This window comes from Triticum aestivum, chromosome 4A, assembly GCF_018294505.1.
Source record: "Triticum aestivum cultivar Chinese Spring chromosome 4A, IWGSC CS RefSeq v2.1, whole genome shotgun sequence".
In the NCBI taxonomy this organism is placed as follows: Eukaryota; Viridiplantae; Streptophyta; class Magnoliopsida; order Poales; family Poaceae; genus Triticum; species Triticum aestivum.
The window spans coordinates 300941492-300960478 of NC_057803.1; the positions used below are offsets into that span (position 1 = coordinate 300941492).

The 18987-nt window shown below is 52.0% G+C and overlaps 1 protein-coding gene across 4 annotated transcripts; it reads left to right on the forward strand.

Moving 5' to 3' along the window:
- The first annotated feature begins 3727 nt into the window (after window positions 1–3727).
- Window positions 3728–7072, forward strand: LOC123081983 (uncharacterized). 4 transcript variants are annotated; one of them, XR_006438882.1, is made up of 4 exons: window positions 3728–4131; window positions 4299–4443; window positions 6206–6296; window positions 6816–7072. XR_006438882.1 is itself a non-coding variant. In XM_044504457.1 (2 exons), exons 1-2 carry the CDS (start codon window positions 3799–3801, stop codon window positions 6221–6223), a joined length of 351 nt encoding a protein of 116 aa, XP_044360392.1. In that variant the 5' UTR covers window positions 3728–3798; the 3' UTR covers window positions 6224–6809. The 4 variants fall into 4 exon arrangements, 1 of the variants encoding a protein (XP_044360392.1); XR_006438883.1 differs by having other exon boundaries at window positions 4299–4395; XR_006438884.1 differs by lacking the exon at window positions 4299–4443.
- Window positions 7073–18987: the final 11915 nt, after the last annotated feature.

Here is an 18987-nt window from a genome sequence, read left to right on the forward strand (position 1 = left end):
CCGAATTTGTTCTTCCTTGTTTCTCTTTTCTAACGGAGTGTTTTCAACTTTGATCATCTCCTTTGTCTTCTTTCTTTCAAGTTGTTCAACCTTTCAAGGTTCTTTGGTTTCACTCGTTTGTCAAAGAAGCAACTTAGTTTTACCTCCTCTCTTCCTCTTCCGTTTCCTCCGGTGCCATCCTAGATCTCGGGATGAGATCCTCTCGTAGTGGTGGAGTGTTGTAACGCCCCGGATACAACTTTCCATATTTGTAACTCCGACCCTTGCCTTTTCTGGAGATGTGATACCATTTTCCCTTCGTGGTTCGGTTTTTGTCTTTGTTTTTCTTTTGTTCATGTCATGCATTTCATATCATGTCATCATGTGCATTGCATTTGCATATGTGTTCGTCTCATGCATCCGAGCATTGTTTCCCGTTGTCCGTTTCACAATCTGAGACTCCTACATGCTCCCCCGCACCCCTCTTGTCTCTTTTCGTGACTGGGTGTTAAACGTTCTCGGAATGGACCGAGATTTGCCCAGTGGCCTTGGTACACCACCGGTAGACCGCCTGTCAAATTTCGTTCCATTTGGAGTTCAGCCTGTGCCCACTCCTCCGCCAACCGAAGACCCTCAGCCTCAAGGCGCGCGTCAACACCCTCAAATTCTTCGCCGAGTTAGATCATCGCGTCCATTGCCTCCCGGAAGAGCTCATGACGAACAACGCTCCGCCTGCACTCGAACTCGAGCACACGGCCCATCTCGCCCTATGCCATGGGGGCTGTGGGCGATGCCCAGCGCGGCGCGCCCTCTCTCAGCAGGGGGCTGGGGGCTGGCGCGGCCCCAGGCGCCAACCGGCCCTTACAAGGGGCCTGAACCGAACAAGGCCTGCTGCTTGAAGAAGACCCCAGGGTCGAGGCCAGCCAGCTGCCGACCATGTCCAGGGGAGGAGCCCTTGGCACGCCTGCTGCGCTCCGAGCGAGGCCGCGAAGGAAGGACAGTGAAGGCGCAAGCTCGGGGCGCCTTGATGACGGACCAACTCCCACGGCTGACCCCACACCATGGGCAGCACCCAAGCCTGCAGCGCTGGGGCTTAGCGGGTGCGACAGGATGAGAGGGAGCTGCTTCTCAGGAGATTTCACGGCCTTGGTAGAAGGGTTACTAAGGGGATAGTTGTCAGGAAAGGAAGGAGGCACACAGAGGATCACCAAGATAAGGTACTTACTCGTCGACGATGATGTACTTTCGTTGCTTCAATGGCTGAAGATACCGCTGCGGCTCGGAGATCCTTTCCTCTTGCGGAGCTCCTTGAAGTCCGTGCAAGGCCGACTGAAGCGCTGAACATGGCAGCCAGTACGGGGTGTAGCCGGTGAAGTGCTCGGGAGAAGGGCTTCAAGGGTGCCTGGCTGCGGAGAACGATCGGGCACCGTCTCACCGCGACCTCCCGAGGCCTCAGGAGTTTCGGCCTTGGGAGCCGCGTGCTGCATCGCCTCAGCAACCGGCATCCTAGAATCATGGGATCCTGAGGACGACGCCTCAGGAGCCCCAGGCGGCGTCCCCACATCAGCACACGCGCCGCCAGCCTCCGGTGCCGCTCGTCCCCCTGCACCCACATTCGGGGCGAGCTTGGCGCCAACAATAAAGAGGGGAACCACGCTTCCAGGGTTCTCGCAGGACCCCACCAGGCCGTCCGGACGCATCCCCCACTTGTCAAAGGAAGGCATGCTCCCCGCGAATTCAGCCTTGTTCCCACAGCGATACAGCAGACAGTTCTTCCCAAGCAAGTCGTCCGGCGAAGGGACACCTGTCAGGACCTTGAGCACCGTTTGCTGTGCCCCAAGGGGGAGCCTGGACTCCTGAAGCCTCATGTGGTCTTAACTACTCAGCAAGGTCCACATCGGCGCGAGAATGGCATTGAAGCGGAGCAACCCGGCGCCTGATAAACTCCCTCACCACCATCGGCGCGGTCATGTCGCGGTCCTTCAGCATCCTTAGCCGGAGCCAGACAGGGGCAAGACGGGGTCTCACGAGCCTCTCATGGCCCCAGCCAGAGTGGGGAACGGCAGGCGCTGACGGGGCGTGGAGCAGAGGGCTGAGCACACCGACATCGACAAATACCCACCGTGTCCGAAACTCGCTCGTAGATGGAGGAAGCTCGAAGTCGATCCATGTGCCCGCCGTCGCGGCCACGACCTGGAAGCTCACGCACCCCGAGCTTTGTCGGGGATCGGTCAGATGCAATGAGAAGAAATGGCGGAGAAGGGCCACATAAGGAGCGATGCCCACCACGGCCTTGCACACAAAGGCGAAGATGGCAAGGAGAGTCACGGATTGGGGGTCGGGATGCAGCATATGGATCTGGTAGTGTTCAAGCACCGCATTGAAGAAGGCAGAGAAAGGGGGAATCAGGCCCGCCCAAAGCGCATCGATGAAGATTGGGCCTCGGTGACCGTCCGAGCGATGCGAGCTGGAGATGCAGGCCAAGCCACCGTCTCCCCCCACTCATTGAAACTGGTGGTGAGCATGGGACGCACCATGTCCTACTACAAGAAATGTGGTCGTTTATGACAAAAATATAATGATCGTGCTTAATTGGTCATGGATCAATTGCAAAAAAATTACAAGATGGTCATGGGGTGTCGAAGGGGGTCTAAACTCCTCACAATTGCGACATCTATGTTAGAAACGTCATAGTCTCATCACTCCAATTGGTCATAAAACGTATAACACTATCCATGGCCTTATTTTGGGCCCAACATGACAAAATTAATATGGTCACATGCTTGAATAATGATGACAGGGCAGACACATCAGCAATTTCCCCTTGTATCATCGTATATGTGTAGTAATTTTGTTTATGTGTCATGTATACGTGTGAAATTAACATGCGTGTGCATGACAAATGGGGTATATCTACACCTGGAATGAGTGACCCGGATATTTTGCACATCCCAGATTTGATGTGTGGGTCCAACAAACCTACGAGACCCACTAACCCACCGGACTTGTGGGATTAGCTAGCATGCAGGGCCCACATGTATGACGAGGGGCCAAATGACCAATACACCCACCTTACACATGGGATCATCTGACCTATAAGTACAATTGAATACCGAGAAAATAAAAGGAGCTCCAACGGCTGGGCTAGGTCCATTACAAAGAAAAATAATAGTTGAGAGGTTGCATGCTTATGATCAAGGCCAGATTTCTGTCCAAAAATCTAAGGGCTTCCCTTTTATATTTGTATTTTCATTTTAAACAACTTAAAATTGCTTGACGATTATCTAAATTATTTCATATCTATATAAAAAGTGTTTTTCTTAGTCACGTCATATTATTGATATTTGTCGTTCAGTGAACGTGCATTATCCTTATAAAATTGGACAAAATTTTATAACTTCGACTTAGAACAAAAGCTAAAAACACAGTTATTCGCGAACGAAGGGTGTATAAGTCAGCACGTAATACCAGTGATTCAATGCTAATTTTTTATCACATATAACCCATATTTGGATGGTCTAGTTTATAGTTAAAATTAAAATTTAAGATGCATGCATTCATTGGAATGGAGGGAATATCTCCGACAATTTTTGAGCTCGCGCCATATGTCTCACCGTCTTTTCCCACAAAACGCATTACGCGCGCGAGACCTTCCCGGCCCAAAGGCCCGAAACCAGACCAACCCAGGTCATATAAAAAGTTCTAAAACCCTAACTCCTCCCAAATCCCTGCCAGCGCCGCTCCCCCCTTCGACTCTCTCCACGATCCCCTCCCCTCCCACCCCACCTCGCCGAGCCTCGATCTGGCCGGATCTTGCCAATGCACACACGGATCCGGCCTAACCATCCTGCAGCTGTGGTGGCGGGCCACCAGGACGGCGGCGGGAACCACCAACCCATCTTGAGACCTCAACGACGGCGGGTACCAAGAACCGATGCTGCAGCAACCGCGCGCGTCACAAGGAGGGTGGGTGTGGTTGCTACCGGAGTAGTGAATGCTGCGCTTGGCGCTGGACCAACAGTGGCTGGGTGGGCCGCGACGCTTGATTGGGTCGTTTCCAACTGCCCCGGCATCGATGGCGACGAGATGGTGCACCGACCAACATGGCCATTCACGTGCAAGGACCCCATGAATCTCGTGTACGCGACCAAGGTGACCATGCCGCTCGCAGCTCCATCTAGTCAATCCTCACTGTCGTCGTCGCTTTTGATTTCAGCATTGGCCGATCTCTTTCTTTTCTTTCTGAACACTATCGATTGATGAAGTTGTTTGGGCTGCCCAAATTGATGTTTGAATGTGCCAAATCTTCTGCTCTGTAGGTGCCAGCGTTGATGACATAATTTATCAATGGTGGGTTCAGTAGTAACTCAAATCTGTTGCTGTGAATGTGCCAGCTTGTGATGGAATTTATCATTGGTGGGTCTAGTAGTAACTCAAATCTGCTGCTATGTTATTTTCAGTGTGGTAAGATAGTTGTTCATGCCACTTGCTTAACTGTGTTACCTGTTTTCAGCTAGTGTACAAACAAACAAATTCTAGACATGCATGAGTAGTGCAAGTATGCAATTGATAGTGCATCTTACCTAAGATGGACAAAGTATTTCTTTGTTTAATTACACATAAACATGGATGGTAAAAACAAAATCCTGATTGATTACAGAGAAAGCAAGTTGATACTCCCATTACTGAGAACAAGCTTGGTTAGTTGAGAGTGTTCTATGCGAACTTCAGTCAGTTTTCCTGCATTTTACTAGTCAGAAATCATGCGTTCCGAACGCGGTATATTGAATCAATCCTATGGAAACTAAGTTCCTAAAGTTTTCCCATGGAATTACTCCACTAAGAACATGCCCGAAATAGTTTTATTTCTGAACTGACTATGTACTAATGTACATTGGTCAGCATTTTGTGTCACTTGTTCTATGTTTCTGCTGTCTGTAGTTACCCAGTAATCACCCAACATTAATCTTAAGGTTTTTTATTTGCCCAATTCTATAGGTGATAACAACCCATTGTTTATTTTTTAAGTTTGTTTTCATAAGAATTTTCACCATAAGTACCAAGGCATTGAAGCATAGTCACCATTTTTTGCTTGTATATGTGTGCATTAGACGTTTTGTAATTAACTCATCAAAAATTAAAATTGGGTATGTCCATGCCATATATTCTCTCTTCTATTGAGACATTATGATATGCCACTTTTAGTGCCATGTTAGCCTGGACAACCTTATGGTCTGAACCGTTGTACTTGATGGTTTCTGTCTGTGTATCTATGGATGCACCCAATAGGTTGTATAGAATGTTTAATGTTTTTCCCAAATATGGAAAGTGAAGTTATGGAAAATTTCTTTTGAGTAATTTGATACTATAATAGGTAGTAATATATTTAATCATATATATTGTCCTTTTGTCTTTCGTGTGGACATACATGTTACATCGCTCACAGAATGTTACTTGGCTCACTGAAAATTTGCATACTTATCAAACAACTGCTCGGATCTCTTTACTTTGGGCACTGTTTACCAGCATCTCAATCCCGACCTAGCAGGTCTGCTTACCAGCATCAACATGTACTTCTCTCTCCACTTCTCCTCTAGTAAAAATGCATGAATAGAGAATTCACATTAGTTTGTTACACTGAATCTCTTTGTGGTTAATTTCCCCATTCTGGAGGATTCATGCTTGTTCGCTACCCCCTTGTGTATTTTTCCAGAACACAACATTGGCTAAACAAACTGCTCATGGCTTCATTTATTCTGAGCATATTCATAGTATAGTGATATTTATTTATTTATTGCACCAGTATGTGAATCATACCCTATTGAATAGTATGTAACCACAAAAAATGCCATATATTTATTTGATAATAGAGCATGTAAAATAGAACCTATCCCACATTGCTATTCTTTAAGATATTTATTAGTTTGATGAGTTACCCCTCTTGATAGTCAGAAAATTGCAACTACACATACGTTTCTTTCTTTGATATGATTCTTGCTTCTACTAACTGCAACACAATATGACAATGAGATTTTAAGTTTGAATTCGTATATCATTGTATGGTTTATGATTTACATTTTCAAGGGTTGTTAATTATAACGTTCTGTTAAGTATGTGGTTGTTCTTTTGGAGACTAGGAAACAAGCTAACATACATTTTTGTCGGCAAGACTTTTACCTACCTTTGATGTTACAGATTGCTAATCTTGCAATACAATTTTGTGCAGATGGAACATGCACATTAATTCGTTGACAAGTTTGGTCCAGACAATATGGAACATGGAGGGTGTCTTGTCCTGAGACCTGAGCCATTCACATGTATCGTAACGCTTTCCCTTACCTTTGGTGCATCATGCAAATGTATATCTTTTTTCTAATTCCCCATCTGCTAATGAGTTACCTAAAGCTGAATCTATATTGAATACTCAATTACTTTAATAACTTGGTCAATACATGATGTGCACCTAGAAAATTGTAGCTACACATTGGAATTTAAAATTTTATTTCAGGGTGGCATTTGTATTCTTTATCTAGAAATAATACTTGCTTTTTAACCTCTATTGTACTATCATGATAGTCGTTGTTAAGCTACAATGAGAACATTTCGTCCAACCTTTGTCCTATAGTGGGTGGTTGTCTTATGGAAAATACCTCGGTACTGTACTTTCTTGTGAAAAAATACCTGTGTACTGTACTATCATGACACTTTGGTTGTCTTATCATAATTGTAGTTGTTTCCTTCTTATTATAGTATATGCGTCTTACAACAAAGATTTTTCAATTCAATTGCTATGTGGTCTACGTGTTCTTCTCATGTGTGATATTTCTTAATGCCAGGATATTCTAAAATCCAGAAGAACTAGATACTCATAAGTGGATGACAGTGAACATGAGAAGCTATGGTTTCCTGATTTGTTGTTATGTGTAGTGTTGTCATGAAGCATAGTGGTTCTGGCTTTGTGTAAAATCATTATAAGTATTGTACCTCTTTAGAGGAGTTCAACGTTGAACTATGATGTGATTCATGTACCTGAAGTCTCCACTATGATGCCTATTGCTGAAACGAATATAACAATTTACTGATAATAATAGTTTCTGGCTGGAATTATCCATGATGCCTTTTTTTGAGGTGAATCTACAATGCCTAGTGTAACAAAAATGTGCAAAATAACGATTCGGCCAAATTAACAAAATTAATGGGCTAAAATTGATAGGTCCGGTCTTTGGATGTGGCCCAAAAATGAAACGAGCTAAAATGAATGGGCTGTATTGTTGGGCTTTGCTCATTTAGAAACCTTATTGGAATGGCCTGGTGAAAATTGTAACCTCATTTTTTAGTCATCGGTAATGCCATCAAGGCTGCCACATCATCACCTTAGCCACATGGCTGAAGCCATGTCAGATCCTACATGGTTCAAGTAGACCTCTAGTGATGAAAACAATTAGTCAAATATGTACCGACCAAATGTTTTTTGTCATAGAATCTTTGACCAAAACATTCAAAAGGTCATGTTTGTTCGTTCTTAATGGCCAACTGTTGACCATCCAAATATGGTCATAAAAACGTCATAAATGGATAGCAACAATGATTCTTTGGCCAAAATTGAGGGTCATGATTGAGTGTTTTTCTTGTACTGTCCATGGCCTCGTCGTTGAGCACCAAGGATTGGCCGACTGCAGGCTCGGTGGCTGGAGGCGCACTTGGCGGAGACAGCGGCTTCTTCCCCTTGTCAGCTTGTTTGGGCGCCATGGCGATGAAGCAAGTGGAGTGCAGGTCAGATTGGAGAGGAGAGGCAGAGTCTCGAGGAAGCATAAGGACTGTGGAAGCAAGGCGTGGGCAATGGGAGAATGACTCTGTAGGTTGTGAGGGCCGCATAGCCAGGCGGATTCAAAGGCAGCATGGGGAAGCGGAGACGCCCACATCCAATCAACCACCACGCGCCAACCAAGGCTGCAGGCTTTTGGGGCCTGCGGCGCTCCGCGCTTGATCCTTTGGCTTCACCTCGAAGCCAAGCCCGAGCGCGCCTTGGGCCCGGGGGCTACTGTCGGTGTTCTGGGAACGGGGGTCCCCAGACGTGCCTGCCTGCAGCCCACGACGTGGCTGGGCTGGCAGGTCTGTATGGCCCATCTTCATCGACAAGGCATTCAAGAACCTCGCGAGGGGCCAAGCCTCGCGAGGCGGACGATGCAAGACCTCCTCAGGAGCCGCGCCGCCAGGTAGGCTCGCGAGGGGCAGAGAGATCAAGGCCGGGCAAACCTCGCGAGGTCCTCGTGACGTGAGCCATGATGATCGAGACCAGGCGGGCGCCAGTGTGCGCAGTGTCCTTGTTTCCCCTTTGGTGCCAAGTGGGCAAGCGCATGCGCGGAGTACCGAGGAATCAAGGAAAGGTTTCCATAAGGGTGCAACCAGACCAAGACCAGAAGGACAGCAGGACGGAGGTCACCATAGAGCCCAAGACGGCATGATCACCAGAACCTTTGGCAGGCGAAGACCACCTTTTGTCAGGATAACTTGTACTAGCTGTCCCCTTTCGAATTGGCCGTTGTTGGCTCCCCTCAATATTTGGGGAGAGGACCAGGGCCTATATAAGTAGAACATGCCACCATAGTAGAAGGAGAGGATCAACCTCATCATAAGTCGAGAGCGGATCCAAGATCATCTCACCCACACAAGTTCACCAAGCACAAGAACACCTCAACCTCAGGAGGTTGCTCTTCCCCTTGTAATGTTCATCATCAGCCCAAGAGGCAATCCACCACCTCCACACTAGAGTATGGTATTACACCACCACGGTGGCCCGAACTAGTATAATCTTATGTCTTTCTGTGTTGTGAGTTCGTTGAGTTTGTTCGCAAGATCTTAGAGAGCTAGTGTGTGGATCAATAGGGAGAAAACCTTCGCGCGCACCCCTGTGTTCGAACCTCAAGGGTTTGCCAAAACCCGTGATCCGACAGATAGCTTGGCAGAGTTTGTTCGCTTAGAGAATCTTGAGTGTGTCTACATCACTCTCAGAGAACATTAGTGCTCACCCTATCGTCGGCGAGTAGCTGAAATTCTAGAGACCTGTCGGTGTACAAAAAGAGGGGTACACTTTTTGTACTCCTATAACTGTGCACGGGCAGTCTGAGCCACGGGCACCACCGCACCAAGCAAGGCAAGGGAGGTGAGCCAGGGTAAGACCGAAGCTCAAGATAACTTGAACAACGCCAAGGCCAAGACCACGAAGAACAAAGGGGACGAAGCGGACTCCCCCAGCAAGCTCCTTGCCAGGAGATAGTTTTAGCAACCCCGGCAAGACCCTTGTCGCGGCAACTCGCCCCACACCTACGGAGCAAATAACCCTTGAGTCCATTGCCCCCATAGGGAAAGGATTCGGGAGACATCCCCGTGGCGGCATGCAAATCTTTGTGAAGACATTGAATATCAGATACGCACTAAGGAGATGACAACCCTTGGCGGGATCCCAGCCGAGGAAAACCACAAGGCCCCCGGCAAGCACCTTGCCGGGGATGACAGCAGGCGCCTCAGCAAAACCCTTGCCGGGGCCCCGGCAAGGCCCTTGCCAAGGACATCCGCAGGACCACTACCAGGCCCACACCGACTAAACCTCCACCGCTGTTTGCATGCAGCTGCCGACCCAACCAGCTGGGCAGGCACCTTCGTGGCGGCATGCAGATCTTCGTGAAGACCCACCACTGTGCTACCTCAGCTGCCTGCCTACCTACGTGGCATCGCAAGCATCACTGGCCAGGGCGCGTGTCGACGCAAGAAGGAGCGGCGACGGACGAGACAGGTCTCTCCCCCGTCCCTGATAAAGCAAGGACACCTAAGCAAGACGCATTAAATGTGCCTTGTCATGTAATGCGAGGGATAACCTCGCATCACTGTACCCTTTCCACCTCCTGTGTGCCACTATGGAAACCCTTTTTTCTATAAAAGGAGGCCCAAGGCGACCAGAGGGAGTATTCGGCTTTTTGGAGCTCCTCACGCCCCATAGCTAGCTCAAGAACATAGATATACAATCCACCAAAGCAGGAGTAGGGTTTTACGCATCCTCGCGGCCCGAACCTGGAAAAACGAACCGTGTGCTATATGTTTGATCCGCTCTTCTCATGACCCCGCGCCCCGCTAACCACAGTAGGGATTCTTGTGATCCCATAGGTGTCGTTCCCACTGACATCTTTGGTGCGCCAGGTAGGGGCACGCAGTTGTGAGAATCGCCTTTAGTAGTTAGTTCAGCGTTTCTTCATCATCATGGCGCCCAAGAAGAAGACGATGGTGGCAGTTCGCCAGTTGGAAGCTGGACAGCCCGTCCCGACGCGGGCGAGCAGCGGACCGGTCGCAGAAAGGACCTGGGGCGCTGGTCACGAACTCCAACACCATCCCAGCAGCTAGAGTTTGGGAGGCGGCGATGTTTCTGCGCCTGGTAACGGTCCACACGTCGCCAAATCCAAAGGCGGAGCCAAGCCCTTCACGGGTGGAGTGGGGCCTTCCAAGGTCATCGCTGCCCCGCCCGAAGGCGACGCAAGGGCCTCCGAGACTCCCACGCCGGCACCAACAGCGCGCTCCTCCCAGGCAGCGCGCGACAAATGGTGCAATCACGCCAAAGATCCCAGGCGTCGCTGCGGGAAGAGCCCCGAGCGCCACTCCCGGGACATAGAAGACCTGCCCACTCGCCGAGGCGCTGGTGAAAACGGCATGCGACCGTGGGGTCGTGCTAGAGCTCCTTCTGACATGGTCAGAAGTCGAAGCGCGTCGCGATCCGTGCAGGTTTCGCCGCCACCGACGCCAGTAGAGGCCCTGGCGTGCGTGCAGTTGCTCCTCGACTTTCCTCCCACTACGGGGAAACTCGACGAATGGAGAGTCACTATCGAAGCCTTGTTGCGGTGGTCAACAAAGACGAACCAAGTCCGGTGGGGCCCCCGGGTCGACGCTCCGATGGAGTCCCGCGGACCAGTGGCGGGAAAGCCGGCGGCGCCGCGACCAAGGTGCATTCACCTCTTCCCCATCCGGTACCGCGGACGCCGGCTCGTCGCGACGTCGCGGGCGACGACATCTCCATAGCATCGTCTGACCCGCGGACCCACTATGACCAGCGCCAAGTTCTTCGGGAACGAGCCCATGAAGATGCTCGAACCACTATCGAGTGCCGGCGCGGAGCGCGCCACCAGTCAGACAGGCGAGCAGGGCCTGCTGTGAACCACCCGGCCCCGGAGAGCCCTAGAGGCCTACCTTACGAGGTAGGCTGTCCGGCCTTTACCCGTGAGCTGCGGTAGTTCCAGTGGCCCACTCACTGCACCTTCAAACCTGACGTTGGCGAAAAGTACAACGACAATACTCACCCGTCTGAGTTCCTCAGCATCTACACCATCGCGATGCAAGCCGCCGGAGCCCGCGACGATAAGGTGCTTGCGAATTACTTTCCATTGGCTCTTAAACCCAATGCCATGTCGTGGTTGATGCACTTCCCGGTAGACTCTATTTCCTCCTGGTCGGATTTGTGCCATGAGTTTCTGGGCGCCTTTACTGGAGGTCACCAAGCCCATGGCCAAGCAAGCGACCTGCATGTCATTCCCCAGAAAGGAGGCGAGAGTCTGCGCAAGTATATACAGAGGTTCAGCCGGGTACAGTACAATATCCCTGATGTTCACCCTGCCGCCATCATCAGCGTGTTCCATCAGAACGTGCGTAACCGCAAGAAGCGTGAAGAACTGGCAATGAACAAGGTGAAAGATGTGGCAGAACTCTATGTTCTTGCTGACAGATGTGCCCGAGCTGAAGAGGGAAGGAAGTACCCCGGCGAAGATGTCGGCGTGGAAACCGGCTGCTCAGATGAGGATACTGCCGCCCCAGTGAAGAAAGGCTGGCGCCGCAACAGGAAGCGCAAAGGTAAAGCTATGCTTGTCGTCGAGGGATCTGACGACGCCGGCTCCTCCAAGAAAACCAAGGCAGATGACCCGGCAAGGAAATTGCCGGATGTGTCGCCTGCCGGGCCTTGGCGGCTGCCGAGAAGCCAGGAAACTCCGACAAGCAATACTGCAAGATCCATCGCACCAAAGGCCATGATCTCCAGAACTGCCGATAGGTTGAGCTCCTTGCTGAGAAGCAGAGGGCTGAATATGAGAGGCGGGACAAGGAGAAAGGCCAGGACGGTGCTGAGGGGTCTGGCAAGAAGCGTGATGGCCAGGCGGGCCATCGTGGCAAAGATAAATAGCAGGAGAGGCCCGCCCGGGGCCATGACAAAAAGCCAGAAGTCGATGATCACGAAGAAGACGATGAGTCTGGTGACCAAGAATTTCAGAAAGCTACAGAGGCCATGTGCGTCGATGGCGGCGCCTCGCTGCATACCTCTCACTACCAGCTTAAACAGTGGGCACGTGAGGTTACAGCGGCGGAACCGTCGTTTGATGCCCAAGGGCCGCTGAAGTGGTCCAGCACACCTATCATTTTTGACACTGAGGATCATCCTGATCGCACTACTGCAGTCGGGTGCTTGCCATTGTTGGTTTCACCAACAATACACAACCTCAAGGTGACAAAGATGCTAGTCGATGGCGGGGCCGGTCTGAACTTAATCTCGCCTGCCGTGATTGAGAAATTGCAGATTCCTGATGAAGACCTCGAAGAGACGGGCATGTTTCAGGGGGTCAACCCGGGAAGAAGTCAACCAAAGGGAAAGGTCACGTTGCCCGTGACTTTTGGGAGTGATTTGAACTACAGGACAGAAAGGATTGTGTTCGATGTTGCCAAGATCCCCTTGCCTTACAACGGGATCCTTGGCCGCCCAGCGCTGGCCAAGTTCATGGCAGCGTCACATTACGCCTACAACACCCTGAAGATGCCAGGGCCTGTGACGATCATCACCGTCCCATCAGACAAGAAGGATGCGCTAATTTGCATTGACCAACTCTACCAACAAGCAGTTGCAGCAGCTGCCACTGCTAAGGCGCTTACTCCTGCCGCCGGAGCCCCGGGAAGGCAAAAGAAGAAGACCGGTGAGACCTCAGGCACCCACTCCGGCAAGCGCACCTCTTCGGAGTGTAGCGCTCCCGTCGAGGACGTGCCAGAGAGCTCCGCCGACAGAAACAAGAAGACCAGGGCCACACCGCTGGGAACCAAGAAGGTTTCAATCAAGGAGGACGGCACGGGAGGAGCTTTTACCATAAGCTCCACCCTTGACGACAAATAGGAAGACACGCTCGTCACCTTCCTGCGGGCGAATGTCGATGTGTTTGCATGGCAAGCATCCGACATCCCCAGCATTCCCCGGGAGGTGATTGAGCACCACCTTGCTGTCTGTCCTCATGCGCGACCCGTCAAGCAGAAGGTCAGAAAGCAAGCTTTGGAACGACAAGAGTTCATCACAGAGGAGATCCGGAAACTAGAAGCAGCGGGTTTGGTAAGAAGAGTGCTCCATCCAATGTGGTTGGCCAATCCGGTGGTAGTGCGCAAGGCAAATGGGAAGTGGAGGCTGTGTATTGATTACACAGATATTAATAAGGCTTGTCCCAAAGACCCCTTGCCGTTGCCACGCATCGACCAGATTGTTGACTCCATAGCTGGGTGTGATCTGTTGTCATTCCTCGATGCCTACTCCGTCTACCACCAGATCTTCATGACAAGGGAAGATGAAGAGAAAACGGCATTCATCACCCCATGTGGTACGTATTGCTTTATACGGATGCCTTTCGGGTTGAAGAGTGCTGGTTCAACGTTTGCAAGGGCGGTCCAGATTGGTTTTGAACCCCAGCTCCATAGAAATATGGAAGCTTATATGGATGATATAGTGGTCAAAACCAAGAACATGGCAACCCTCATATCAGATTTACAAGAAACATTTGCAAACCTACGCAAGATCAATCTCAAGCTAAACCCTGAGAAGTGCGTCTTCGGCGTCCCGTCTGGCAAGCTTCTCGGGTTCTTTGTGTCACAGCATGGGATAGAGGCCAATCCGGACAAGATCAAAGCTATAGAGCAGATTGAAGCGCCCAAGCGAGTCAAGGATGTGCGTCGGCTTGCTGGTTGCGTTGCCGCCGTGAGCAGGTTCATCTCCAAGTCCTCCGAGCGCACCCTTCCCTTTTTCAAGAGGCCCGATGGAGTGGATGCCAGAAGCCGAAGCAGCATTGCAAGATTTGAAGAGGTACCTCTCCTCCGCGCCAATACTAGTTGCGCCTAGGCCGCAGGAACCGTTGCTGCTGTACCTGGCGGCAACGAACCAGGTGGTCAGCGCCACACTAGCGGCGCAGAGAGAAATTGATGATGAGGTAATAGCAGCAATGGAGCTCGATGCCACCGATGCCGAGACGACGCAGCCAATTGAAGTGCCGCCGAAGAAGAAAATGATGCAGCACCCGGTCTACTTTGTTAGTTCCCTCCTGCAGGGGGCTAGATCGAGGTACTCCGGTGTGCAGAAACTGCTCTTCGGCCTTCTTATGGCCTCGAGGAAGCTGCGTCACTACTTCCAGGCGCACTAAATCACTATCGTCACTCGCCTCCCTCTGCAACGGATATTGCACAATCCAGACGCAACGGGAAGGATCATAGAGTGGGCACTGGAACTGTCCAGCTTTGGCCTCAAGTTTGAGAGTACCTCGACGATTCAAAGCTGAGTCCTGGCGGAGTTCATTGCAGAATGGACCGCGACGCCTGACGAAGAAACCCAAGAGACTGCTCTCCCCGGCAAGGAGGCAAGTTGCGACTGGATCATGTTCTTTGATGGAGCTTTCTCCTTATGGGTGCCGGGGACGGCGTACTGCTTGTCGCGCCCACCGGAGAGCACCTCAAGTACGTAATCCAGATGCACTTCCCCAGGGAGGTGTCAACAAACAATACGGCTGAGTACGAAGGGCTGCTTTCCGGTCTTAGGATCACGGCGGGCCTCGAAATCAAGAAACTCGTCGTCAGAGGCGACTCGCAACTTGTCGTCAAGCAAGTCAACAAGGATTACCAGAGCCCATTGATGAAGGCCTATGTCGATGAAGTGAGAAAGCTGGAAGAGCGTTTTGATGGTATACAGGCAGGATACGTTCCCCGAGCGGAGAATGATATCGCCGGTTACCTGTCAAAACGCGCTGCCCTCAAGCTACCTGTGGAACCAGGTACCTTTGTGCTTCGGCTAACTCAGCCATCCGTTGATCCATCAACAAAGCAGAACAAGAGGAGAAAATAAGGGCCCGGCAAGTACTTTCCCGCCGAGCTCCCCGAAGCCGCCGGCAAGGATGTTGCCGGAGACGCTAAGCCCGCCACGGGACGGCTAGCTCCGACAGAGCATCAAGCTCTTGCCATGGAGACAGCCGCTCCGATAGGGGAGGAAATGCCTTTAGTCCTTGCTGTCAAGCCCCAGGCTCCAGCGTGGGCACAACATACCGTCCGATTCCTCCAAACAGGGGAACTTCCTGAGGAGCAGGAAGAAGTGGAAAAAGTAGCCCGTCGCTCTACTATGTACCAGTTCGCTGATGACGTCCTGTACAGAAAGAGGCCGAACGGCGTGAAATTGAAGTGTATCCCTCGAGAGGAAGGACTGGGGCTGTTGGCGGAGATACATGGAGGCATATGTGGATCCCACATCGGGTCAAGGGCCCTTGCCGGCAAAGCGTTTCGGCAAGGCTTCTTCTGGCCCATCGCCCTCCAGGATGCGACGACACTAATCACTAGGTCTGAAGCGTGTCAGTTCCATTCAAAGAAGCTTCATCAGCCAGCTCAAGCCCTTCAAACCATTCCTCTCTCCTGGCCTTTCTCGGTCTGGGGGCTCGACAAACTGGGCCCTTTCCCCCGCGCTGTCGGGGGCTTTGAGTACTTGTACATTGCAATCGACAAGTTCACAAAGTGGCCAGAAGTGGAAGCAGTGAGGAAGGTCACAGCGCAGTCAGTCATCAAGTTCTTCAAAGGACTGGTGTGCCGTTTTGGTGTACCCAATAGGGTTATCACCGACAACGGCACGCAGTTCATAAGCCACACCTTCATGCAATACAATCAAGACCTCGGCAGCAAGGTCTATTTCGCTTCCGTTGGAAGCCCACGAAGCAATGGTTAAGCTGAGAGTACTGCGAGGCCTGAGGACAAAGACCTTTGACAGACTGCACAAGAGTGGAAGGCGCTGGATTGATGAATTGCTGGCGGTTCTTTGGTCAATCAGAACGACACCAAATCGAGCCACCGGCCAGACACCCTTTGCCCTGGTATACGGGGCAGAAGCAGTTCTCCCCACGGAACTCATATACGGGTCACCTCGAGTACTTGCTTATGACGAGCTTGAGCAAGAGCAATTGCGGCAAGATGACGCAATGCTCCTTGAGGAAGATCGTCTTCGGGCAGCTGTGAGAGCAGCGCGCTACCAGCAAGCCTTGCGCCGCTACCATAGCCGCAAGGTTCATGCCCGTAGCTTTGAGGAAGGCGACCTTGTTCTTCGGCGCGTTCAATCGGCCAAGAATTCCAACAAGTTGACGCCAAAGTGGGAAGGCCCTTATCGGGTAATACGAGTCACCAGGCCCGGCGCAGTCCGCCTGGAGACCGAAGATGCCGTTCCGGTGAGTAACTCCTGGAACATTGAGCACCTTCACAAGTTTTACCCGTGAGGTGCGGCTTGTCGGGCCCCCCGGCAAGCCACCTTTTGTATGAGCCTTGCCGATGATGCATGTAACCCTTTGTACAAAGCCAGGCGCAGACCCTGAGCATAAATAAATGAACCGTTGGTGCCCTAAGTTATAGCATGCATGCTAGGTCGAGTCTCGTCCTTGGTCAGGGTTGATAGTGCTTAGCGGCGACTAACCCCTAGCTTAGAGGTCGAGTGTGCGTCTCTTTGTCTTTCTTTTGTCTTCTTTGGTTCATAGGACACACAGATATCCATGCCGAACCACTTGGGGAGAAAAAAAAGAAGAACAGACCAGCATCTAACCCCCGGCAAGCCAGTATTGCCGGGGGCTGCAAGAGCAAAGATTCACCCACAGCGAACCAGGGTTGCCGGGGACTGCAGCTTTAGATAAGTTCTTCATCCCTTATCATACATTCCTTTATGGACTGAGGTATGTGAAACCTCGTTTTCCCCTAAGCTACCATGCTCCCCTAACTCTAGGCCCTAGGGCTCGTTCCTGGGGCCAAGTTTGGTCGTAGTCACGGCAGCGAAAGGATGAAACAAGGAGCCTGAACCCGCATCATCCCTGCCTCCGCCAAAGGCGTGAGGAAGGTCGAGCGAAGTGGGGAGACGGCAAGGCCTTTTGCTGGGCAAGGAAATGTTTATCTTGAAGATATCAAGAATTTACTCCTTGTCGTGGGTTCCACCCGCAAACAAATGACCCGGCAAACATCCCTTTTTCATTAAAAAAACATTCCACTCAGGTACAGTCCATAGGGAATGAGAAACATGAATGATGGGATTACAAGTTTTAAATTCAACAAAGGCCCGAAGGCTTACAAACTAAAAAGAGATAAGGTGCTCGTAATCCCTTTCTTGTCCCTCTCCTTAGGAGGCAGGTCAAGGAGGTGAAAAGGACAAAGGGAGCGCCTAGGCGAGCTACGGGTGGCAGAACACACCAAGAGAACATCTTGGTGGTCGTCCAAAGGCTGAATGGTGATGGCGGCACCCGAAGCAGAGCTCGAAAATGAGGCGGCAGTACGTCAGCGCGCGTTGAAGGCGTCGGTGCCCGCGTACTCCGACTTGACGGCCTTGACGCCCACCCTCTTCCTCTTCCACAGCCTCCCAACGCCAGCCGCCCAAGGAGACAACTCCAAGAAGTTCAAGGAGCCGGCGACACGGATGATGGGGTCGCCGGTGCCGCACGGACCGGCACCCGACACCTAGTCGGACCCGTCATCCTGCCGCCTACTACCCTCGTCGTCGCTGTCGCTGTCCTCCTCGTCACTCCCTCCTGAGGAGTCTTTACTATCAGAAGAGCTCTCCACGCAGCACCTTGCATGGGTCCCAAAGCACCTGAAGAACTTGACGGAGAGAAGGCCACCCTCCATCAGCTTAAAATGGAGAGTGAGCCCCTCCGTCAAGCGGTGGATATGAGCAAACGTCTTCCATCCCCGACGAAGATACATCACGTGGGGGCGGGGAAGTCGACGCAGACCCGCGTGCCACTGATCCCACAACCCCTCATGTGCAGCCGCAACGATTCCGGCGGATCCAGCTCATCTCCCGTGCAAACTGGAGTCGGGAGACGAAGGCGACGGTGCAGCGGCCAGCACAGCCTGATGAAGAACTCACAAGGGTCATCCCCAACATGGCCCTCCATTGGAGGAGGAGATGCTGGCGGAGGCGAGGCCGGCGCGCCACCCCATCCTCCTCTTCCTCGAGCGCCCCGGCCTCACCCACGGCCTCGCCCCCTCCCCCTTCCCCCTGCGGCTGGCTCTGCCACCGCAGGTGCAGGAGAAGGAGGGACGCATTGTCGAGCAGCGACCCTCGCCGCCATTGTTGAAGGACCGGGATTCCCTCTCTCCATGAAGGATGGAAGGGAGGAGCAGAAGCTGAAGAAAGAAGAAGATGAAAGAATGCGGGACGCCATCCCCCACCCTCCCGCTCTTTATAAAGGATCGGGGTTGGGGCTCGGCCGCCCTGCTCGGCCAATCAAGATACGGAAGGCGCAGGGAGCCAAGACCGACCCGCCGCCCCAACCAGCAACGGCCCGGTTTCCCGCCTCCACCGTTTGCCACCCCAGGCGCATGGGAGACACGTGGCGGACGTGCAGAACCGAGGGGACGGGTGAGACGACCACTCCCCACCCCGTGATCGTGGGGAGTGGACGCCTTGAAGACCGCGCTTCAGCCCCATTCAGTAAATGGGCCGCGCCTCCACGCCTCCCTCCGTTTATGGGGAAGGCGCGAACCGCCCCTTTACTACGATGTGACGCATGCCTGCGGGAACCAACCCCATGCTAGCCGCCCACGTCACACGCGCCTCCCCACGCCGCGCCACGCGCGGGAACCGTGGGAAGCGCAGCGCGGGAAGAATCTTATCGCGGTAAAAACCGCCCTGCCTGCCCGCGCATCGTTTTTGGGCCTAGCCCAACA